The sequence below is a fragment of the Lissotriton vulgaris genome, chromosome 12 (assembly GCF_964263255.1).
Source record: "Lissotriton vulgaris chromosome 12, aLisVul1.2, whole genome shotgun sequence".
Taxonomy (NCBI): Eukaryota; Metazoa; Chordata; class Amphibia; order Caudata; family Salamandridae; genus Lissotriton; species Lissotriton vulgaris.
Window position 1 is genome coordinate 719,459,747 of NC_141700.1, and position 24,364 is coordinate 719,484,110.

Genomic DNA, 24,364 nt, shown 5'->3' on the forward strand with positions numbered 1-24,364 from the left:
GGATGTGCCTGTCAAAGGGTTCATTTGACAGGTCATATTTTGATTTAAACCTATACAGTGGTGCCACACCAGGGAGGCATGAAACCGTCTTAGCGCTGTCATTGCATCAGGTGCCACAATGGGTGCTGCTGCCCACTATTGACATTTGAATTGCAAGCCCTAGGTACACTGTAGGTAGCATTTATTAGAGAGTTTTAGGTATGTTAAATAGGCCAATTATGGGATGCCAATATTAGCTTGTTGAAAGCAGAAGTCCAAGCAATATACCACTAGTTAGTAGGGGTAAATCTACAGAATTCTACAGCTAGCAAAAACAGTCAAGGCAAGCATCTGGCACTACACCATGCAGATGATGGTCATTTCCAACAATGAAGGCTTGGGAGATAATACTCAATTGTCTACTTAAAGTGGGAATTACGCAATGACAATTGATACACATTCAGGTAAAGGGAGATTGTGAATTACGCAGAATCACACAATGTTGGGACTAGGGCAGAGACCAGAATTCAAATCTGAGTCCCCAGGTTACAAAGGGGGCAGCTCGAGCTGCTATGCCACAATTCTTTCAAGTCATTGTGATTCAAAAGATAGTGTCTAGAGGGAAGCTTTACTCTAACACCTTGGGTGCGGTGCAGATTTACCCTGTGCGCTGACCATCATAGATTCCCATTGTTCATGACGAGCTCAGCTCGTCATGAGTGTACGAGAGGTGTACCTCATGACGAGCTGAGCTCGTCATGAGCATCAAAGGGGTTAACAACCAGAAACCCAATTTCTAACACTCTGTCTTTTTCGGATGATTCAATTTCTAGCTTGTTTTCTTAAATGTCGATCTTGATCACGTAAATGTCCTTGTTTGTCCACATGGCAATGCAGCATGATTTGATTCCAAATTTACACCGTTTAGGGTGCTGAGCTTTCTGCAGTTGACCCTTAGTATCAACTTATTGAATGGCTTTTACTGGTTCCTGTTGCAGCATTAGTTGTGACACTGGACCCGCTAGGACTTGGGGAAACTGGGGTTAACTAAATTGCAATTCATTTAATAAAATTAGCAACTGAGACTGCAAAACAATGTCTTGGGAATCAAGTTCTGAGATGTAAGTGGAATTTCTTCCATGGTTGCGTAATCTAACAACACATATTTTGGAGATGATGTACTTGTAATCATGAACATGTTTTACAATTGTTTGACTTTGGGGAGAATTAAATTAATTGACAAACCAATTGCTTATTTTTTTTAATATATTGAATCATAACAATAGTCAGATAGAGGAAACTGAGCAATGTCATTCTTGCTGCTATTGAAATGTCCTGGTGGCTGGTACATTTATATGGGAAATTGTCCTGTGAAATAATGCTGCTGGATTTCTTGGTTTTCAGACGGATGAGTACCAAATCCATGAAAAAAAGGACTTGGGGGATATACACGTCATCCGCCTTCACAAAGAGCCCTTTTCCTTCTTCCCTGAGGACAACTGGTTCTGCAACCAAATCACTGTGGAATCTCCCTCTGGAAAGATCTACCACTTTCCTTGCTATCGCTGGATCGAGGGATACCTCACCGTGGAGCTCCCTGAAGGAACAGGTAGAGCACTACTTGAATTAGAACATAGCACCCAATTCACAAACTGGATGTCTTACTCATAAGTTGTAACTTTTATATTTTTTAAATTTCTAGTTTATCTTACATGCAAATCTGTTTTTGGCACAACCATCACAGCATAAATATGTGTAGTTATATCATAACAACCTTCCTACTAAATCCTTCAAGAAGAAAGCACGAACATGAAGACTGGAGGATTCAAAACCACTTTAAAGCAGACTCTTGGCACTGAATAACAGATTTGTACTTTTACCCAATTAAGGGGCCCATTTTGATGTCGGACGGATTGCGTGCCCCCGCCAGGCTGGCGGTAGCCACCGCCGGCCTGGCGGGGGCGATACGTTCGTGATCCTTTCCATAATTCCCCCCGCCATATTAGAATGGCAGGGGGGACCAGGGTGGACGGTAAGACTGTCCGACGCTTTTCCGCCCTGGTCGCCTTGCGGCCGGGGCGGAAAATGTTAAATATGGTGGCGGTGTCTATTAGACACCGCCAGCCATATTAGCATGGGCTTTCATGCATGCCTTTTTGTGGCGGCAAGGCATGCGGTCTTCACTCTGGGGGCCCCCTGCGGGACCCCAGAGTGAAGGAGGGGTGGGGGTTGCACACGGGGGGTACCTGTGGTACCCCCCCCTTCATTTGCATAAACAAAGCAGCAGGCACCGCGCGGTACCTGCCGCTTTGTTTATGCAAATGCTGAAATGCATTTTTAGCATCGTGGCGGGCGTTCCTGAGAGCACCACCCTCCACAGTGCTAAAAATTGAGGATGTGCCCGCCACTCTGGCAGGCACATCCTAATACCCCCCGCGGAACCCCCGCCCTTATGGCAGGCGGTCCCAATCTCCGCTAGGATGACGGGCGGACAAAGTCTGCCCGTCATCCTAATAGGCGCCTAAATGTTACTCATTTTATTGACCTCAGAAGGATGAAAGACTGAGTGGACCGGCTGAGATTTTAAGCTGTGACCATGAAGTCGAACACAGGCCCTGACAGTGGACACATTATTCTACTAAACCACCAGACCTGGCGCAAAAATAGTAACTCTGGAAGAAAAAACTCAATCGCGTAGTATCAGGTCTATAAAGACATAGAAAATAACACATCAAAAAGAGGACGTAGTTTAAAAAAAACAGGTACGTGTTACACTACTTTTGAAACATTTCCAAAAACCTGTGCAATGGCCTGTTACACAAGTTCAGTCTAAAGTTTGCTTGGACTATTTTTTCATGCAGTGCTCTCTAAGATTTGAGCTGAAATTTTTTTTTTTTTCACTGCCTATCTGAGGAACAGGGCAGCCTTCTTTGCCTTCTCTTTCTCAAAAATTGGCCACTGTTTGCACAGGTCCTTATAGTTGGGATTTAACAAGAGACATTTGGAACTTAGGCTCATGAGTGAAAAACAGAAAATTGGAGCACAGGCTCATGAATCAAGCTTTTGAAGATACAGCTGGAGGATGAACATTCAACCCCATCCTATGAAAGGGTTTCCTGGCACCAATTGCAAATCCCTTTCCCCCCAACCTCGAGGCAATAAAGAGCCCCCTTCCATTAGGGTGCATCTCATTGGGGTATTACACCTCTGAGATAGCCAGCTAATGTGATATCTCCATAGGGGATGCAGTGGCACTAAAGTATGCATCATAGCTCCCAGTCCCAGTTTAATTACTTGAGCAATATGACTAAAATAAAGCAAAAACTCTGCTTGTTGTAAGACAGATGCTTCTTTAAGGCACTCCAGATAATCAGTGATCCACAGATTTGAAAGTATGGCTTTCAGAGGGTCCCATTTTTACAATAGATTGCTGCCATCTTCGTTTTTAAAATGTATTGTTAGAGTATCATGGTTCTATGTCATTGGCTCCAAATGAATCAATTTTCAGCTGTTCTAACTACGTTAGTTGAAAAAGTCCCAAAGTTCAACTCTGGTCAAGGCTCTGGCAACAGCCAGAGCAGTGTAAGGCAATATCTTGCAAGCTTTGCAAGGTTGAACTCTCAAAAAGATTTGTTAAAGAACAAAACCTTACAAGTTCAATGCTCACCAGCAGTTTGTTAATAGGGATCATTTCAACACCCTTGTGGCAGAAAATTCCTCATGCTAGGTACGCTTCGGAGGAATTCGGTCAAAAAAAATATTGTGAGCACCCAATTCAACATCAGCCTCTCAATTATGCCAGACTTTGCTGACTTAGTGTAATCTTCACCCAAATATTGCAGGAAACAGTTATTGTGCTTTGCAGCTTCAATGCTCTACTGTGGTGTATTATGTATTTCTCATGGGTAAAAATATACTACATTGAAGTCAACTAGTTGGTTTTCTATATTCATAGCTGATCAAAACTACAAATTCTATACTGGAATAAACCAATGTACTCAAAGAAACCACAAATGAGGAAATATTGGCTAGCGCTCCCAAGTGTCATAAAGCTCTATCTCAACTGGGCAGTATTGCCTTGTTACTTAAACTCCTTTAAAATAGAATTGAGTGTTCAGTATATGATGCAATGTAGGAATTTTACTTTCAGATCAACTAAACCGTTATAGTGAGCACCTGAAAAGTGACCCATTTACACATGTGAACACGTGGAACAGGTTTGTTTTCTGAGCTCTACTCTTTCCCATATGGAGAAAGCCAGTTTAACCCCTTGCATGCTGATGACGGAGCGGTTCCGTCATCAGCTACGGGTGAGCTGTGCTGATGACGGAACCGTTCCGTCATGACTCCGCCCGCGTCAGCATGGGCGGGGAATTCCCGCCGCACGCAAGGGGTTAAAGACCAATTTTACCAGATAAAAGACTTTTTTTATCTATGCTTATTGTTTAATACTCCTGTTGCCTACAGGAGAGGGCTTATAAATAAGCCTGGATATGTGAAAAAAGTATTGCTGTGTTTTGTCCTTAAATTACTATATATATATATATATATATATATATATATATATATATATATATATATATATATATATATATATATATATATATATATATATATATATATATATATTACCTACTGGCGGTGGCCAGTAGGTAGTTATAGTTAAGATTTTTTTCAATGTTAAATCTCAAAATTCTATTTGGAATAACTTTGGCGCCGGTTGACGAATCTGACTGGAAATTTCCTCAAAATGGCCTCGCGGCGTTCCGGTCCTTCCCTGAAAGCTTGGGGGGGATTCGTCAAGTGGGGGCCGAGATAAAAGGGGGGTCCCAAAACGCATTTTCCCCACATTAATTTCCATAGGGCGCTCGATTTCACTTTTAGCCCGAACGGCTGAATGGATTTCAACCAAATTTGGCAAAATTGTAGGGACTGGTAGCCCGATGTGCCTTTGCTATGTCTCAAGATATGTGCTCCAGTGGATTTTGAGTAATTTAGGTTAAAAAAAATATATATATCTGTAAGCGCACCCCGGTATGCGCTCCGGGGAGCGCCCCGGGCGCGACACGCGAGGTGCGCAGGGAAATCTGATTGGCTCTTGGGTGTCTGTAAACATTCGAAACAGTCCGGAGCGGCCGCCATCTTGTGTCTCGGTAGTATCGAGACACAAGAGGTGGCCAAAACAAAGGAGGAAATGACCATAAGGGGGCAGGGTAGATCCCCCCTGACCCCCTAGGTTTGATGTGGGGGCTTAAAAAGGGCCCCGCGGGGCAAAAAATCCTATTTTTTTTGTTTGGCGGGGGGGGCGTGCCCGGTACGCGCACCGGGGAGCGGACCGGGGAGCATACCATGAGGAAAAATGAATGATAGAGTTTTTAAAAAATGTAGCCTTTTTTTAGAAATTGGAGGTAGTTCTAAAAAGAACTGTTTTTTTTCTTCTTTTTGTTGTTTTATATTTTTTATATTGTTTTTTTGAATTTTTTTTACTTTTTTTGGATTTTCTGAACAGTTTTAGATTTTTTTTGTATTTTTCATGGGGAAAAACGAAAAAACAGGGAATTGAAAATGGCTCAACTGGAGCAAAAAACTAAAAGAAAAGAAAAAATTAGGGTTGATTAGGGCATTTATGGTTGTCCCCAGCAAGGACGATGAGCTTTACGCTCTGTTCTCCGTAGGAGATGGTCTTCCCACAATATTTACAGATAATTCTGAAATCTGCTTATCGGGGCTGAATGCACAGCATCGTCTCACTTTCCTCTGGTGCAGACGCTGTCACAATCGCGTATCCTCAGGATCAGGGCGATGCTACATAGAGGTCCACCTCCAGACTGCCCTATACTCTGAAATCAGAATCAACAGAGCATAAGGAAATCAGGTGAGGGAAAAAAGACCAGGAAGGGACTGGAACAGGACGGGAGGCTGTAATGAGAAAAAAACCAAGAAAACAAACAATCATTAGTAACACAATACTGCTAACTACTCTCAGTAATTCTCGCTAGGACACCACCTACCACGGGCACTAGCTATACTTTCATCTTCTCCCTCCCGGTAGGTAGTGTAGAGACCTTCTTCCATTTTAACACACAAATCTGGAATGTAATAAACAAGGTCAGCATTCATTAAGGCACTTCCGCACCCCAAACACTCCTCCAATGCTGTGTTCACCCACACACACCTTCCAGCCTTCCTGGGTTTGCACCAAAATATATTTCCCAATAGTAAACCTTCGTGAATCCAAATGAAGAGAAAAAAGTGCTAAAAAATAACTTGATCAGTCTTTGAAAGTCTCTCAAATGATTCAAAGCAAAACACAGTCTTGCAACCACTGTTCATTAATCCAGAAATCCAATATAATTCCAAGATTAGAAACGCTATAACCCAGGTTATAGTAAACAAAATCTCAGGTACTTGACTGCGTCTTCATATAAAAGCGCTAGTGCTCACAAGTTCATTATTTGCTAAACTCACGGAATCCATGCGATTCAGGAGAAGTCCAATCCTTTTACTGTTCTAAAGGACTCCGAAACACCAGCCGGTGCCAGAACCGCGTTTAGCAGCTGCTGAACGCTCTAAAGGGGAGCCGCTACTCCCCGCTCATTAGTTCTCTCGGCCGAGAGAACAAAGACGTTTTGGAAAGGCCGCCTCAGGATTCAGCCGCTACTCCCCGCCTTTTGCGCCGGACACTTTCCAGCCGGAATTACAGGGAAATCCAAACAGCAACACAGCTGAGGCACACGGCAGCCGCCGCACGCCTTCTCTTCTCAATAGAGAACTCCGCCTTGGATAGCTCACAGCCAACGCGGGAAATCACAAGGTTCTAAGCTCCTGGTAACAATACAAAATCACGTACACAGCGCCTCAGCAGGCAGGCAACTATATAGACTATGACGCCTCCCTCCTGCTAAGCATTCTGGTAGTCGTAGTTCTTATTTTTATGTATACTCCAGCAGAGGTGGCAACCCCTCCGTAGTCCTGCTCATGACAGTATATCCCTCCTTACCAGCGCCTACTTGCTCCAGGCTTCCCCGGATGACTGGAAAAAGGCGGCGGACAGCCATAGGCGCATGAACCCCGGAACTAGGTTCCCATGAATCATCCTCAGCTGCATACCCCTTCCAGGACACAAGAAACCACAGCCTCCCCTGCCTGAAACGAGAGTCCAAAATCTTGCGTACTTCATATTCCAGGTTCCCATCGCGTAATACAGGAGGGACTGCCTTCCTGCGAGCAGCGAGGGCTGGCTTAAGTAAACTGCAATGAAAGACAGGATGAATCCGTAATGAAGCTGGAAGCTTTAGTTTGTAGGCCACCGGATTCACCCGTCTCACCCCAGTGTAAGGCCCTATGTAGCGTGGATGAAAAACGCTCCGGAATCGGAAAGGGATGTTTCTTGTTGAGAGCCACACTCTGTCTCCTACTTTGTACTCTGGCCCTTCCCTCCGATGCTTGTCTTCCCATTTCTTGTAAGACACCTTTGCCTTATCCAAAGAGGCCTGCACCTTCCGATGGATCCTCAAAAGCGCCTTCACTTGACTAGCCACCGTTGGATGATTGGCCACATCACAAGGTATGGTCACAGGTAGGATGTTAGCATTGAACCCAGAATTCACCCGGAAAGATGTTTCCCCTGTAGAACAGTGCCAAGCATTGTTATAGGACAGTTCCGCTAGCCACAGCAGAGACACCCAGGAATCCGCAGCCTCATCTGCATAGCAGCGAAGATACTTTTTCAGAGTTTGGTTCAGTCTCTCTGTCTGACCATCAGATTGAGGATGGAAACTGGTCGACAGGGCCGCAGAGATATTCAAAGCTTTACACTAAGCATGGGCGGAAAATCCGTTACGCTCGCGGATTTTGCGGATTTTCGGGAAATTCGCAATCCGCGAGATTTGCGAATTTCTCGCAAAATCCGCAAATTCGCACGCAGTGGATTTTTTTTGCGGCGCGCGGCGTTGGTGATACAATTTTTGCGGCGCGCAGCGTTTATCATCGTTTGCCGGGTTGTTTTTCTCGATAGTTTGCGAGTGCTGCACCATTTTGGATCTTGCTGTGTGATCCCGCGGGATTTGGCGAGCGCGATTACGTCATCGCGGCTTGCGAGCGAGAGTTTGTCAACGCGAGTACAGCGAGATCACGTCTCGCGGTACTTCGCAATTGCGAGATTTGAGATGCGGCGAGCAGCAAGAATCTCGCACAAACGAAAATATAAAATTTGCAATTCTGCACAAGAAATCCACCAGCAAGCAGCATAAACCTTCTTGAAATGATGATTTTTATCTGAATAACTCCTTAGGTTGACATTTGCCTGCACTTTTTTAGCGAGGAGTCCATTTTGGGGAGGGGGGAGTGGGGTGGGAGGAAGGAAGTGCCCCACAGTCTTCAACTTCCTGTTCCTGTCCAGCAGGCTCCTCCCAGTGCTTTGTCCATCTCCTGGTCACTTTTCATTTGGATCTGGAACTGGAAGGAATACTTTTTGTGGATGCTGCTGGATATTTGGATTTGAGGCCTTTTTGACTTTCTTTGGATCATTGTTGGATTAGAAATTTTACAAGTAAGTTTGTTTGGGGCATTACAGTTGCTGCAACAAAAATTTTGGAATTTTCGATTTTTGGGCTGTTTTGGGGCCTTTTGCCCAGGGGTACTCTGTGGTGGGTGGACTGAGTCTTTCTGAGGGGTCTCTTTAATGTGAACATCATGGAGGACATGGATGGCATGGGATTGTGCTGATTTTAGAGTGTTTTTCGATTTTTTTGGCTGCTGTTGGGGCCTTTTGCCCAGGGGTAGTGAGTGGTGCATGGACTGAGTCTTTCTGTGGGGTCTCTTTAATGTAAACATCATGGAGGGCATGGATGGCATTGGATTGTGGTGATTTTTTAGTGATTTTCGTTTTTTGGGGCTGTACTTGTGGCCTTTTCACCAGGGGTATTTGAGTCTAGCATGGGCCTAGTCTTTCTGTGGGCTGTCTTGAACTTAAACATCATGGAGGGCATGGATGGAATGGGATTGTGCTGATTTTGCAGTGTTTTCCGATTTTTGGGGGTGTTCATGGGGAGGGACAGGCCATGTGGCTGGTGGCCATTTTGAGTGCAGCTACAGGCACTGGCCATGTGCTGGGAGGCAAGTGGCCATTTTGAATGCAGGCTTTGTTGTTAGGCCTCCAACCATTTTGCCTACTTTTCAACCTTTATTTATGCCCAGGGGTAGTGAGTCTTGCATGGGCCTAGTCTTTCTGTGGGTTGTCTTGAACTTAAACATCATGGAGGGCATGGATGGAATGGGATTGTGCTGATTTTGCAGTGTTTTTCGATTTTTGGGGGTGTTCATGGGGAGGGACAGGCCATGTGGCTGGTGGCCATTTTGAGTGCAGCTACAGGCACTGGCCATGTGCTGGCAGGCAAGTGGCCATTTTGAATGCAGGCTTTGTTGTTAGGCCTCCAACCATTTTGCCTACTTTTCAACCTTTATTTATGCCCAGGGGTAGTGAGTCTTGCATGGGCCCAGTCTTTCTGTGGGTTGTCTTGAATTTAAACATCATGGAGGGCATGGATGGAATGGGATTGTGCTGATTTTGCAGTGTTTTTCGATTTTTGGGGGTGTTCATGGGGAGGGACAGGCCATGTGGCTGGTGGCCATTTTGAGTGCAGCTACAGGCACTGGCCATGTGCTGGCAGGCAAGTGGCCATTTTGAATGCAGGCTTTGTTGTTAGGCCTCCAACCATTTTGCCTACTTTTCAACCTTTATTTATGCCCAGGGGTAGTGAGTCTTGCATGGGCCTAGTCTTTCTGTGGGTTGTCTTGAACTTAAACATCATGGAGGGCATGGATGGAATGGGATTGTGCTGATTTTGCAGTGTTTTTCGATTTTTGGGGGTGTTCATGGGGAGGGACAGGCCATGTGGCTGGTGGCCATTTTGAGTGCAGCTACAGGCACTGGCCATGTGCTGGGAGGCAAGTGGCCATTTTGAATGCAGGCTTTGTTGTTAGGCCTCCAACCATTTTGCCTACTTTTCAACCTTTATTTATGCCCAGGGGTAGTGAGTCTTGCATGGGCCTAGTCTTTCTGTGGGTTGTCTTGAACTTAAACATCATGGAGGGCATGGATGGAATGGGATTGTGCTGATTTTGCAGTGTTTTTCGATTTTTGGGGGTGTTCATGGGGAGGGACAGGCCATGTGGCTGGTGGCCATTTTGAGTGCAGCTACAGGCACTGGCCATGTGCTGGGAGGCAAGTGGCCATTTTGAATGCAGGCTTTGTTGTTAGGCCTCCAACCATTTTGCCTACTTTTCAACCTTTATTTATGCCCAGGGGTAGTGAGTCTTGCATGGGCCTAGTCTTTCTGTGGGTTGTCTTGAACTTAAACATCATGGAGGGCATGGATGGAATGGGATTGTGCTGATTTTGCAGTGTTTTCCGATTTTTGGGGGTGTTCATGGGGAGGGACAGGCCATGTGGCTGGTGGCCATTTTGAGTGCAGCTACAGGCACTGGCCATGTGCTGGCAGGCAAGTGGCCATTTTGAATGCAGGCTTTGTTGTTAGGCCTCCAACCATTCTGCCTACTTTTCAACCTTTATTTATGCCCAGGGGTAGTGAGTCTTGCATGGGCCTAGTCTTTCTGTGGGTTGTCTTGAACTTAAACATCATGGAGGGCATGGATGGAATGGCATTGTGCTGATTTTGCAGTGTTTTTCGATTTTTGGGGGTGTTCATGGGGAGGGACAGGCCATGTGGCTGGTGGCCATTTTGAGTGCAGCTACAGGCACTGGCCATGTGCTGGCAGGCAAGTGGCCATTTTGAATGCAGGCTTTGTTGTTAGGCCTCCAACCATTTTGCCTACTTTTCAACCTTTATTTATGCCCAGGGGTAGTGAGTCTTGCATGGGCCTAGTCTTTCTGTGGGTTGTCTTGAATTTAAACATTATGGAGGGCATGGATGGATTGGGATTGTGCTGATTTTGCAGTGTTTTTTGATTTTTTTGTGCTGTATAACTGAACTGATGTTCCTCTGTCTTCCATTTTTTTTAGGTGCACAAGACTCAAGAGAACCACCAGTGCCAGGAAGAAGTCCTGCAGCGGTGTGTGTGTGCAGCATAACGTCACGCGACGTCACGTCTGGCCTCAGACAACTCTACAATTCGTGCAACTGCGGCCTGCTGTCTGACCTGCTCTGAAGAAGATGGCCCCAAAGAAAGGTCTCCGTAGCTCCTCTAGCAAGAAAGTTGCTAGTAAGGAGCAGAAGAAGCAAGTTACCAAGGAGGCTGGTGTGCCACCCGCCACGTTTTTTGGGAGAAAAAAAAAAGTACGCCTGCAGCAGCAGGATCTGCTGGGGACCAAGCTGGGAGCAGCACCCCTGCTCCATTGGGTTCAGTGCCTCCACCACCACGCCAACTTAAGTCAAAGCCCTTGAGTGCTTCAGAGGCAGTCAGTGTACTTCTCCAATCACCATCGACCAGTGATGTTGGCTCATCGCAAGAAAGTAGCAGCAATGTCCCTGAATCAACACAGGTTGTTGTAACTCATCTGACAAGTGTTGAACAACCACAGCCGCAACAACAACACCATGTGCAAGTACACGCCCAAGTACATGTGGAAGGAGAGGCAGCAAAAGGAGATGCGCAAGCAAAGGTGCATGGAGGTTCACAAGTGCCCACAATAGTTGTTCCTCCCGAAATAGGGGCACATCAGGAAATCGACAATGAAGCCGAGGTATCATTGGAAGCCACTCCTCCTGATGATCATTCATTGTCTTTCACATCCCTAGCAAGGAAAAGATCAAGGGGGGTGTCTACATCTTCTTCAAGCCCACCTCGTTCTGATGCAAGTGATCTGTCTTGGGAACCACAACTGCGGTCTGACAGTGAGGCACACCATGATCTGACACAGGTACCTAAGCGTAAAAGGAAGGTCGTCCAAAAACTCATACCTATGGAGTGTGATGAGGCTCAACAAGAAGTGACAGATACTGCTGGTGATGAAGCCTCTCACGATGACGACGAGCCAGTCATCACAAAGGTCACTGCAGCCCCACCGGGCATGCAGCAAAGAGACATTTTGACCCTATCCCGAGAAGCTGCTGAGCGTGATGATGATGTCGGCGAGGAGGCAATGGAAATGGAATCATTAGATTTGGAGTTAAGTAGTACACCAAAACCTACCGCTTCCATATTTCTTCCTCGCAAGAAGGTACCCACCTCGTCCTCGACCTCAATTCGTGGTGGTGAAAGTGCAAAACGTACTGAAGTTCGGCAATCCACATCCTCCACTTCATCTGGCATTAGCAGCAGGACCACCACCACCAGTATCGCCGCCTCCTCCGGCCCCCAAAGACATTTCAAGTCTGCAGTTTGGGACTTCTTTAGTGTTTGCCCAAAAAATGAAACCGTAGCCATTTGTAGCATGTGTAAGCTTCGAGTTAGTCGTGGTAAGTTGGGTTCCAACTATGGTACCGGAGGCCAGAGAGGTCATCTTGAAAGAAAGCACACTGTCAAATGGTTTGCGCACCTACAGGCGATCGAGGAAGCCGGAATTGCACGTAATGCTGTTTCATCTGATAATGACGAGGAGGAAGAAGACGATTCAAACACTTCACTTACACCCAGTACCCCTGTCAGCAGCACACCCCATGTGAGCCACACTAAGAGTGTGGGAGAGAGTGAGACATCAATGCGGAAAAGTTCATCAGCGAGCGTAACTGGGTCGAAGATATCATCATCATCCCGTAAATCCTTGGTCCAGGGCAACATTAAAAAGATGTTGTTTACAGAAGCGCAATATGAACGCAACCACCCAATGACGCGTCTGTATAACACTAAGCTGGCTAAAATGCTAGCTCTGGACCTTCTCCCTTTTTCTTTTGTAGAAGGGGTTGGTTTTCTAGAATTAGTGGCAGCGCTCTGCCCTAAATGGAAGGTTCCTAGCCGGTTCTATTTTGCCCGAGTTGCGGTTCCAGCACTACATGAAGATGTTCTGAAGGTGATTGGGGCAGCTTTGCAGAAGAGTGCTGTTCACACTATACATCTGACAACAGACATGTGGACCAGTGGCGCAGGCGCTGATTACATGTGCATCACTGCACACTGGGTCTCTTTTTCAGGGGCTAAAGCAAAGCTAAACACAGGTGTTGACACAAACATTGTTTTTAAAGCTGCTCGGAAACATGCAACACTAGCCATGTTTGCTTTGGAGAAACGTCACACAGCAGAAAACATTTTGGATGTCTTTAACACAAAGGTCCTTAACTGGCTGTCCCCACTAAAACGCCGGGTTGGTTATGTTTCCACGGACAATGGCGCCAATATAGTTAAGGCCATGAGGGACGGTTACTATTTCAGAGTGCCGTGTTTGGCGCACTGTATAAACCTGGTTGTCCAAAAATTCTTGGCTAATAAATCCAGTGCAGCGTACATTGTATTGGAGAACTGCCGAAAAATGTGCAAGCATTTCAGCCATTCTTTTAAGGCCCGGAAGCAGCTGAGGAGCCTGCTATATCAACGTAAAATGCCAGTGAAAGCACTCATCCAGGAGGTGGTAACACGTTGGAACTCAACCTTCTACATGCTTGAGCATCTGTATGAGCAGTATACGGAACTCGATCAATATTTCCTTACAGAGGGTACAGAGGAGCTGAGGATGGGTGGGCCGCAATGGAACATAGTTCAAAGCCTGACACGCATGCTTCGTCCTTTTGAGTTCTTCACGCGTGCAGTCAGCAAGGAGGACTCTAATTTGGGAAAAGCTATCCCATTGTTGTACATGCTGGAGGACCAACTGAAGGAGGTGTGTTCTGTGTTTGAAAAAGATGACAAAAACCAAGACTCTTTGCTTCTGGCTGAGCAATTATTAGAGCTCCTACAAGGTGATGAACGTCTTAAAAAGATCCACTCAGAACAGCATTACATTTGTGCTACTATTCTGGATCCATGCTACAAAAAGGCGCTGGCATGCCAAGCATTCTTTCCTTTTGATGATGAACATGTTCCAAAGTAGAAACGTTGGCTAGCCTTGTCAGCCAAGAGGTTTGAAACAGAACGGCTGGAAATTGAAGGAAATGGCAGTACATCAGCAGGCCATCCCCAGTCAAAACAATCCACTTCTGCACCTGTGGCTGTGGCACAAGTGACCTCTCAGCCGTTAAAGACACCGGCAACCGGATCATCTGCACGAAACACAACAGAAACATTGGAGGCTGAAGAGGATTGGCTAGCTCTGCGTGGGTTTGGTTCTCAAAAGGTCAGAGGCACAGCAACAGCTAAGCAAAGTGGAGGAACCTTGGATGAGGACCTTGAGTTGATGGGGAAGGACTATCTGAATGACTCAACAGAGGTCTATGTTAATTCTGACCCATTGGCGTATTGGCATGGGAAAAAAGAATTGTGGCCACAGCTCACCAACCTGGCTTTAAACTACTTGTCTTGCCCACTCGCAAGCGTGTCTTCTGAACGGGTTTTCAGTGCTGCTGGTGGCATTGTAACTCCCAAACGGAGCCGCCTCTCGCCCAAAAATGTGGAGAGTTTAACAATGATCAAGATGAATCAGCACCTCATACCACCAGATTTCAGAGTACGAGAGAGCGTGCCGGATGAAGAGGAGGTGGCCTGCAACATAGATGAGGGAATTTCTACTCTGTCAGGTGACACTGAGCTCACCCTGCCTGAATTCGCAGAGTATGATGACGAAGCCTTATTCTCATTCCTGGACCGTGATACCGAGCCCTGAAAATGAGACAACGAATCAATAACTTTCTTTTTCGTCCCTATTCACTTTTATTCCTGTGTGTCTGTCTTTCTTTGTTGTGCACAGTTAATATATTTCAAACTTTAATCAGATAATCACAAAATCAAGCCCATCAGCAGAACTGTCTTTGCTGGTTTGCTAATTGATTTGAAGTTGCCGCAGTCTGCATTCCTCAGGTTCACAAGTTCAGAAGAATATGCTCCTCTATCCTCCTCCTCCAGACTCCTATTTCCATCAAACCAGAGGGCTGGTTTACGCCCAATGAAGAAAGACTCAGCACTTGTGGGGGTGTTGTTGTACCTCTTTGCAGGTGAGTTGACGGCTCTGGGACCATTGTTGGGAAGCTCTAATACCGGATAAAAGTGTTTTGGACCAAATCCCAGGCGGAAATTTTTTTGTGTTTTTGATGACTTGCTTGCCTTTGAGGTGCTCTTAGGGGGGGTTCCGTCTGTTTGTGGGTGAGTTTCGTGGTCTGGGAGCACTGCTGGGACACTCTAATCTTGATTGCATTTGCTTTTCAGGAAATCCGTGGTGGCAACCCCGACTTATGGCCTAGCTACGCAGCGCGTTTGGACCGAAGGCCGAGAAATATTGAAAGTATGAGATTTTGCTTTTGGCCTGTTTGGGGGTGTTATGCTTCTTGGCGGGTGGGTTGGCGGGTCTTGGGGCATTCCTGGGAAGGTCTAATACCGGGTAGAAGTGGTTGGGACAAAATCCAGGCCGATTTTTTTTTGGGCTATTTCTGACATTTTGCTCAATGTAGCGTTTTCGGGGGCCTGTTTGGGGGGCTTCCTGGTGTTTGTGGGTGGGTTTCGGGGTCTGGGCGCACTGCTGGCTATATATACTTTACTTTGCAAGAGGCTTGAAGCAAATCCATGGTGGCAGAGGGGAGTTAGGGCCTAGCTGCAGAGCGCGCGCGGAGTGATTTGTGAAATTTGTGAAAAATTGACTAAGTCCCCATTTTTGTACTTTTGCTCTTTGGCTGTTTGGGAGTCTTCTACTCGTTTTCTCCTGGGTTGACGGCTCTGGGGCCATTGCTGGGAAGCTCTAATACCGGATAAAAGTGTTTTGGACCAAATCCCAGGCGGATTTTTTTTTGTGTTTTTGATGACTTGCTTGCCTTTGAGGTGCTCTTAGGGGGGGTTCCGTCTGTTTGTGGGTGAGTTTCGTGGTCTGGGAGCACTGCTGGGACACTCTAATCTTGATTGCATTTGCTTTTCAGGAAATCCGTGGTGGCAACCCCGATTTATGGCCTAGCTACGCAGCGCGTTTGGACCGAAGGCCGAGAAATATTGCAAGTATGAGATTTTGCTTTTGGCCTGTTTGGGGGTGTTATGCTTCTTGGCGGGTGGGTTGGCGGGTCTTGGGGCATTCCTGGGAAGGTCTAATACCGGGTAGAAGTGGTTGGGACAAAATCCAGGCCGATTTTGTTTTGGGCTATTTCTGACATTTTGCTCAATGTAGCGTTTTCGGGGGCCTGTTTGGGGGGCTTCCTGGTGTTTGTGGGTGGGTTTCAGGGTCTGGGCGCACTGCTGGCTATATATACTTTACTTTGCAAGAGGCTTGAAGCAAATCCATGGTGGCAGAGGGGAGTTAGGGCCTAGCTGCAGAGCGCGCGCGGAGTGATTTGTGAAATTTGTGAAAAATTGACTAAGTCCACATTTTTGTACTTTTGCTCTTTGGCTGTTTGGGAGTCTTCTACTCGTTTTCTCCTGGGTTGACGGCTCTGGGGCCATTGCTGGGAAGCTCTAATACCGGATAAAAGTGTTTTGGACCAAATCCCAGGCGGAAATTTTTTGTGTTTTTGATGACTTGCTTGCCTTTGAGGTGCTCTTAGGGGGGGTTCCGTCTGTTTGTGGGTGAGTTTCGTGGTCTGGGAGCACTGCTGGGACACTCTAATCTTGATTGCATTTGCTTTTCAGGAAATCCGTGGTGGCAACCCCGACTTATGGCCTAGCTACGCAGCGCGTTTGGACCGAAGGCCGAGAAATATTGCAAGTATGAGATTTTGCTTTTGGCCTGTTTGGGGGTGTTATGCTTCTTGGCGGGTGGGTTGGCGGGTCTTGGGGCATTCCTGGGAAGGTCTAATACCGGGTAGAAGTGGTTGGGACAAAATCCAGGCCGATTTTTTTTTGGGCTATTTCTGACATTTTGCTCAATGTAGCGTTTTCGGGGGCCTGTTTGGGGGGCTTCCTGGTGTTTGTGGGTGGGTTTCGGGGTCTGGGCGCACTGCTGGCTATATATACTTTACTTTGCAAGAGGCTTGAAGCAAATCCATGGTGGCAGAGGGGAGTTAGGGCCTAGCTGCAGAGCGCGCGCGGAGTGATTTGTGAAATTTGTGAAAAATTGACTAAGTCCCCATTTTTGTACTTTTGCTCTTTGGCTGTTTGGGAGTCTTCTACTCGTTTTCTCCTGGGTTGACGGCTCTGGGGCCATTGCTGGGAAGCTCTAATACTGGATAAAAGTGTTTTGGACCAAATCCCAGGCGGAAATTTTTTTGTGTTTTTGATGACTTGCTTGCCTTTGAGGTGCTCTTAGGGGGGTTCCGTCTGTTTGTGGGTGAGTTTCGTGGTCTGGGAGCACTGCTGGGACACTCTAATCTTGATTGCATTTGCTTTTCAGGAAATCCGTGGTGGCAACCCCGACTTATGGCCTAGCTACGCAGCGCGTTTGGACCGAAGGCCGAGAAATATTGCAAGTATGAGATTTTGCTTTTGGCCTGTTTGGGGGTGTTATGCTTCTTGGCGGGTGGGTTGGCGTGTCTTGGGGCATTCCTGGGAAGGTCTAATACCGGGTAGAAGTGGTTGGGACAAAATCCAGGCCGATTTTTTTTTGGCTATTTCTGACATTTTGCTCAATGTAGCGTTTTCGGGGGCCTGTTTGGGGGGCTTCCTGGTGTTTGTGGGTGAGTTTCGTGGTCTGGGCGCACTGCTGGGACACTCTAATCTTGATTGCATTTGCTTTTCAGGAAATCCGTGGTGGCAACCCCGACTTATGGCCTAGCTACGCAGCGCGTTTGGACCGAAGGCCGAGAAATATTGCAAGTATGAGATTTTGCTTTTGGCCTGTTTGGGGGTGTTATGCTTCTTGGCGGGTGGGTTGGCGGGTCTTGGGGCATTCCTGGGAAGGTTTAATACCGGGTAGAAGTGGTTGGGACAAAATCCTCGCGGAAAAGCCTTTTGGCACTTTTTGTAACTTAGGGTTTGTTAGGGTTAGCCCTAGCAGCAGGATTGCATGTGTTTCGGGGTGTTCTAGATTTTTGCAACTGAGTTCGGGGGTCTTAGAGCACTCGTGAGAATGTGTAATTTTGGTTGCAAGTCATTTGAAGAAAATCCATGGTGGGAAAGGGGGGATTTGGCATAGTTAAAGAAAGCCTTTGCCACTATTCTTAACTTAGGGTTCGTTAGGGTTAGCAGTATTTCTATTGCATGTGTTTGAGTGGGGGGATTTCGAGTCTTGGAGCGATGCTGGCTATGGCTACTTTTGCTTGGTTGCTTGCAAGTGGTTTGAATGCAATCCACGGTGGGTAAGGGGTAATTAGGAAGGGGGTACTTCGGCCTACTTTTACTTTCAAAGTAAGTTTTGTCACCAGTTTTCTGCTAGGCCTCGTTTTTTGAGATTTGATTGGGGGTCTTCTACATTTTTGCGACTGGCTTTAGTAAGGGTGTGGGTGGGAGCACTGCTAGGAAGATCTAATTTTGTTCTAAAACACAGTTTACAGTACACCTAGCTTGAGGGGCAAGATCCGCTACATTAATTTGCCCATACTTATTTATCCTTCAAAAGGTGAATCAGAGTACGCACTTTCAAAAATATTGTACTGTCTACTAGGAAAATCAAATTGTGACTTTTTGCACTCCACAGCCTACATACCTTATATTTATTTATCAGTGGTGTTGTAATATTATATCACTTCCTGTTTTTCGTTGAATAATTACAGGCCGGGTTTCAGTCTCTGCAATGGGGAAAAAAGGATGGAGTCAGGCTTCACAGTAGCGAGCCACAATTCAGCATCAGGCAGGCAGTGGACAGGGTGTCTTCTGGTGACCAACATCGATGGACGAAGCGTCGGCTGCAATGGAGGAGTGCCGCTAATAGGAGGATTTTTTTTCTGCAGGCAACTTACTTACCACTTCCAACAGGACCACTACAACCACATAGATACAGTATCCCTTGCCTTTTTCTCTGACTGTGACTGCATTTCTTGGATCTCTCTCTGCTTCTAAATTGATCCCTTAACACATCACTTAGTCCACTCCACTATCACATCTGCACCACACATAGTCATTTGTAAGTGCTCCTACGTAATTCGCAAGTCGCAGCACGCCCCAGGCCGTAGAGGACTGGGATGGCCCCAATGATGAAGCATGTCACCAAGGGGCAACCCTGGTGAGTGAGGGGACACCTAGAAAAAAAGCAATTTCTCCTTTTCTATCTACTATACCTTCCAGACCAACCCCACTGAGTGTTGTTGTGAATGGATTTATAGTGACCAGCAAGGCTCTCGGGTATCTGGCTAAGTACAGAGACCTTATGTTGAATATCGTTATCAATAATTCCTCACAGGCCCTGTACTGTCGCATTCTTTCTTCCACAGTTGTCGAATGTACTACTTACTTTTCACTGACATGCATGCAGTAGTGCATGCACTTTCAAAGATTGATGGATAGGTTTGTACCCAAAGAATTGTTTATGTTCCATTGTTTGTCTATGCTGTGCTTTTTTTTACAGGGTGTCTTCTGGTGACCAACATCGATGGACGAAGCGTCGGCTGCAATGGAGGAGTGCCGCTAATAGGAGGATTTTTTTTCTGCAGGCAACTTACTTACCACTTCCAACAGGACCACTACAACCACATAGATACAGTATCCCTTGCCTTTTTCTCTGACTGTGACTGCATTTCTTGGATCTCTCTCTGCTTCTAAATTGATCCCTTAACACATCACTTAGTCCACTCCACTATCACATCTGCACCACACATAGTCATTTGTAAGTGCTCCTACGTAATTCGCAAGTCGCAGCACGCCCCAGGCCGTAGAGGACTGGGATGGCCCCAATGATGAAGCATGTCACCAAGGGGCAACCCTGGTGAGTGAGGGGACACCTAGAAAAAAAGCAATTTCTCCTTTTCTATCTACTATACCTTCCAGACCAACCCCACTGAGTGTTGTTGTGAATGGATTTATAGTGACCAGCAAGGCTCTCGGGTATCTGGCTAAGTACAGAGACCTTATGTTGAATATCGTTATCAATAATTCCACACAGGCCCTGTACTGTCGCATTCTTTCTTCCACAGTTGTCGAATGTACTACTTACTTTTCACTGACATGCATGCAGTAGTGCATGCACTTTCAAAGATTGATGGATAGGTTTGTACCCAAAGAATTGTTTATGTTCCATTGTTTGTCTATGCTGTGCTTTTTTTTACAGGGTATCTTCTGGTGACCAACATCGATGGACGAAGCGTCAGCTGCAATGGAGGAGTGCCGCTAATAGGAGGATTTTTTTTCTGCAGGCAACTTACTTACCACTTCCAACAGGACCACTACAACCACATAGATACAGTATCCCTTGCCTTTTTCTCTGACTGTGACTGCATTTCTTGGATCTCTCTCTGCTTCTAAATTGATCCCTTAACACATCACTTAGTCCACTCCACTATCACATCTGCACCACACATAGTCATTTGTAAGTGCTCCTACGTAATTCGCAAGTCGCAGCACGCCCCAGGCCGTAGAGGACTGGGATGGCCCCAATGATGAAGCATGTCACCAAGGGGCAACCCTGGTGAGTGAGGGGACACCTAGAAAAAAAGCAATTTCTCCTTTTCTATCTACTATACCTTCCAGACCAACCCCATTGAGTGTTGTTGTGAATGGATTTATAGTGACCAGCAAGGCTCTCGGGTATCTGGCTACAGAGACCTTATGTTGAATATCGTTATCAATAATTCCACACAGGCCCTGTACTGTCGCATTCTTTCTTCCACAGTTGTCGAATGTACTACTTACTTTTCACTGACATGTATGCAGTAGTGCATGCACTTTCAAAGATTGATGGATAGGTTTGTACCCAAAGATTTGTTTATGTTCACAATTGTTTGTCTATGCTGTGCTATTTTTTCTTGTCTCCCAAAATCTTTCCCAAAAACCCCCGTACCCATCCATTTTTCAAACCCTAACCCTCTTCCCCCGGGCTGTGTGGTTTTGATTGATGTGTGACTAAAAATGACAGCAATAAATCCACACACTTGCTGGGGAGGATAAGGTGATAGCAACAGGCTGGTGAAGAAATCCGAGGATATATTCTTACTCTGCTTGACAAAGAACCATTGCTAATGTGAAAGAACTTCAACCGAATTAGTAGTTATACTTTACCATTTGTTAGGCTACAATGTGGCACTGTTCTACTGTACTTCTGTCACCTGCTATATTCTCAGTTGTACCGTTGAATTGCTCAGGAGGACAAACCAGATTTCATTTTCTTTTTTTTCATAGGCATGCAACTGCCACTGTGTCACACCACTAGTACCACCGCTATGAGGAAATGTTATCCGACCAAGATTGCCAACCATATTCGCTGTTTCCCGTGGAGCCAGCCCTGGGTCTAGCCCTACTTTCAAACACAAATTACAGGTAAGATAAGCGTTTGGTGGTTTGGGGGTATAATGGAGTATTAGTACGAGAGACGAGAGACTGAAGGTAGTACTACTAAAGTCCTAGGACTCTTGGATTCACTTCACTTAGTCTGTGAGAGGCACTTAGTGTTGAAAACATTTGGGGATTTACACTTAAAGGAAGAAAATGGAACTAAACTTTCAGGAAAACAAAGTCAACGTTAAACCCCCACCCACCAGGCAAGCAGTAAGAAACGGGTATGCTCAGATAAAGTTTGAAAAAGTATATTTATATCCCTAACAAAATAATCTCCCGCAAGACCCTCCCTAACCCCAACGATTGTCCTTCAAAAGTCCCCAAAAACCCAACTCCCAATTCCCACCCCCCAAAAGTCTCTAAAAAAGGGGCAAGGGACACTATGGGTGGATGCTGTCAACTTTTTGGGCCAGGGCATCATGCTCCTGGCGGAGCAAGGCGTGCTCTACGCGGAGCCCCTCCAACTGGTTGGAAAAGTGGTGGAGCTCCTGCTGGAGGCGGGACACCATCAGGGTACTGCGGCGCAGGCGTGCCTTCAATGCCTTGTAGGTGCAACGGCTGTGAGAGGAAGCTGTAGCTGTTGTCCATGCTACTCGGCGGTGGCGTTTGGCTTTGGCAGCCCGGCTCAGTTTGGGTGGACCACTGTGCTGGGTGGCACTGGCAGCCCGTGGGGGAACGAAGGCCGATGCAGACGACGTAGTTGTTGTGGTCGACTGCACACTTTCTTCGTCCTCCAGGGCCACCAGCCGCCGATATTCGGCCACAGTGGCATCGATCCTCCGTTGCCGGGCCGCTCTAGCCAGCTCCTTCCTCCTTGTTCGTTTGGAAGGAGAACCTATATGAAGAAAGAAAGACATAGTCTGTAACCAATGCTCCTTAAGATTAACTCAATCATTCAGCAGAAATTTGTGTTGCACTACAACTAGCAACTTGCAAACGCATTACATAACTATTGAGGCCAGTATCTATCTAACCTCACACTTCTTCATCCTTGCTCTAACATTAGTGGGAGTTTAAGGAACAAATTCTACGAGCACTATGGACTTCCATTGGAGTCGACTATGAAAGTACACCAGTCTTATTCTTCTTCTTGTCTCTTGTTTTGGAAAATTGGTACGTTATCTTCTGCAAGCCGGCATAATGCCAGCGCAGTAAACTTGCACCCGAGAAAAAGAGACGCACGCCATGAGGAGTGACCTAGACTTGCGTTGCGTTACTGTACCCGTCCAGTACATGCAGGTGGTGAAGCTCTTACTTTTCTATTACGGGTGGCACTGAGAATACTCTGTTACAACTCAAGGGCTACTGCTTAATTAATTTAACTTTCACCCTACAGTGGAAATGAGTACTAGAAATGGAAAATTGAAGAAGATAAATAATCGGATTATCTATCACTTCACATGGGATGTTTTTGCTTATATATGGGATGACTTTAGGTGCTTTGCTTTTTATTGAGTGACCAGTGATACATCCACACATGAATGACTGAGTACTACTAAACTTATTAAGAGAGGTAGGGAGTGGCCACCGTAATAACCGGATCTATGCAGTGCTTGCAATACAAACTACTGCTACTATTGATGGTAGTATTTGGACAAAATTAAAAGTTCTTTTCCTTGCCTTTCCTACACTTGAACGGACGTGCGGGTGCAGTGTTACATGCTCTTCAAAGTTACACTTAGTTCATCCACTGACCGTCTACTCTCTCTAGATCATGGGGACTCACAAACTTTCTCTCAGGGGCTACATTTACAGTGTAGTTTGGGGCTGAGGGCCGCACTGGTGGGGGCGGAGTCAGAGGGGGCGGGGCTAAAGCAAAACGATAACTTGTGACCATGAGGTTGCACACAGGTCCCTGCAGCAGATGCCCTCACCCACTGAGCCACCAGACCCAGCATTTACATACATCTCTCTCCCTCCTGCTCTCCCTCCTGCCCTCCCTCGCCATCTCTCTCTCCCTCCTGCCCTCCCTCTCCCTCCCCCTGTGTCATCTCACTGTGTGTGTGTCTATCTGTGTCAGCCTTCAGCCCGGGTTGAGACCGCTTCCTCAACGCGCACACACAGACAACAACACCAAAGTACTTAACAGGTCTTTAAAAGACCATTAACATATTATTGAGGCTTTGTTTGTTGTAGCGCCCCTGCTTCTCCACCCTGACAATCACTGCTTGCCCGGCCCCACAGAGCAGAGGCTTTGTTCTATTTCACCTCTTTGTGGCCTTGCATCTCCACTCTGCTCTGTGGGGGCCGGGGGAGCAGTGATTGTCAGAGTGGAGATGCAGGGGCGCTAACAGGTGAAATACAAAAAAGCCTCTGCTCTGTGGGGGCCGGGGGAGCAGTGATTGTCTGCAAGGTCTGCGCACCGCCAAGGAAGGCTTGCCGGGCCACCACCGGCCCGCGGGCCGTACTATGAGTACCCCTGCTCTAGATACACATATGCTATCTAAGAGTCAGATAGTAGCATGATCCAGGTATATGGACACATACAGTTTCTGTGTCACCCACCCAGGCTGTTGTCCTTCCACCCATCATTGCTTCATCATTCACCCAGCCATGCATCTCATATTCTTGCCTTCCCAGCTAGTCTTCAATCTCAATAAGTAAGGAATTATAAGAGCTTACCTCTGGCCGCCACCACCACCGTCTCAACTCTCACAGCCGCCGCCTCCTCCCCTGAAGAATCGCCCTCCGCCTCCGTGTCGAGCACCACCACCTCCACACTGGCCCCGCCACCAGATGTTCCACCTACAAAGTACATTTAAGAATGTTAGAATAAAGCACTCACTAGTCTTTGGTCTAGGAATGAAGACATGTGAAAACAATGTAATTTGTGACTGTCTACGTTAAAGTTAAAAAAAATGTCCCTTTTTCCAGGGAAGGTTGTCTTGCTGCACTTTTTGGCACAACTGATGAAGGCTGTTTTTTTAACACGCATCATTTTTCTCCACACAGACAGAAGATGGACTTCTAACAACAAGATCAAGTTGAAACCAGGTGAGAG

At 46.4% G+C, this 24,364-nt stretch overlaps 1 protein-coding gene across 1 annotated transcript in view; it reads left to right on the forward strand.

Annotated features, from left to right (window-relative positions):
• LOC147678115 (hydroperoxide isomerase ALOXE3-like) overlaps positions 1 to 24,364 on the forward strand; it is a 250,228-nt gene that overhangs the window by 29,475 nt on the left and 196,389 nt on the right. Inside the window, exon 2 of the mRNA XM_086945977.1 lies at positions 1,384 to 1,588. Coding sequence (XP_086802103.1) covers positions 1,384 to 1,588 — 205 coding nt within the window. The remainder of the gene's footprint in view (positions 1 to 1,383; positions 1,589 to 24,364) is intronic.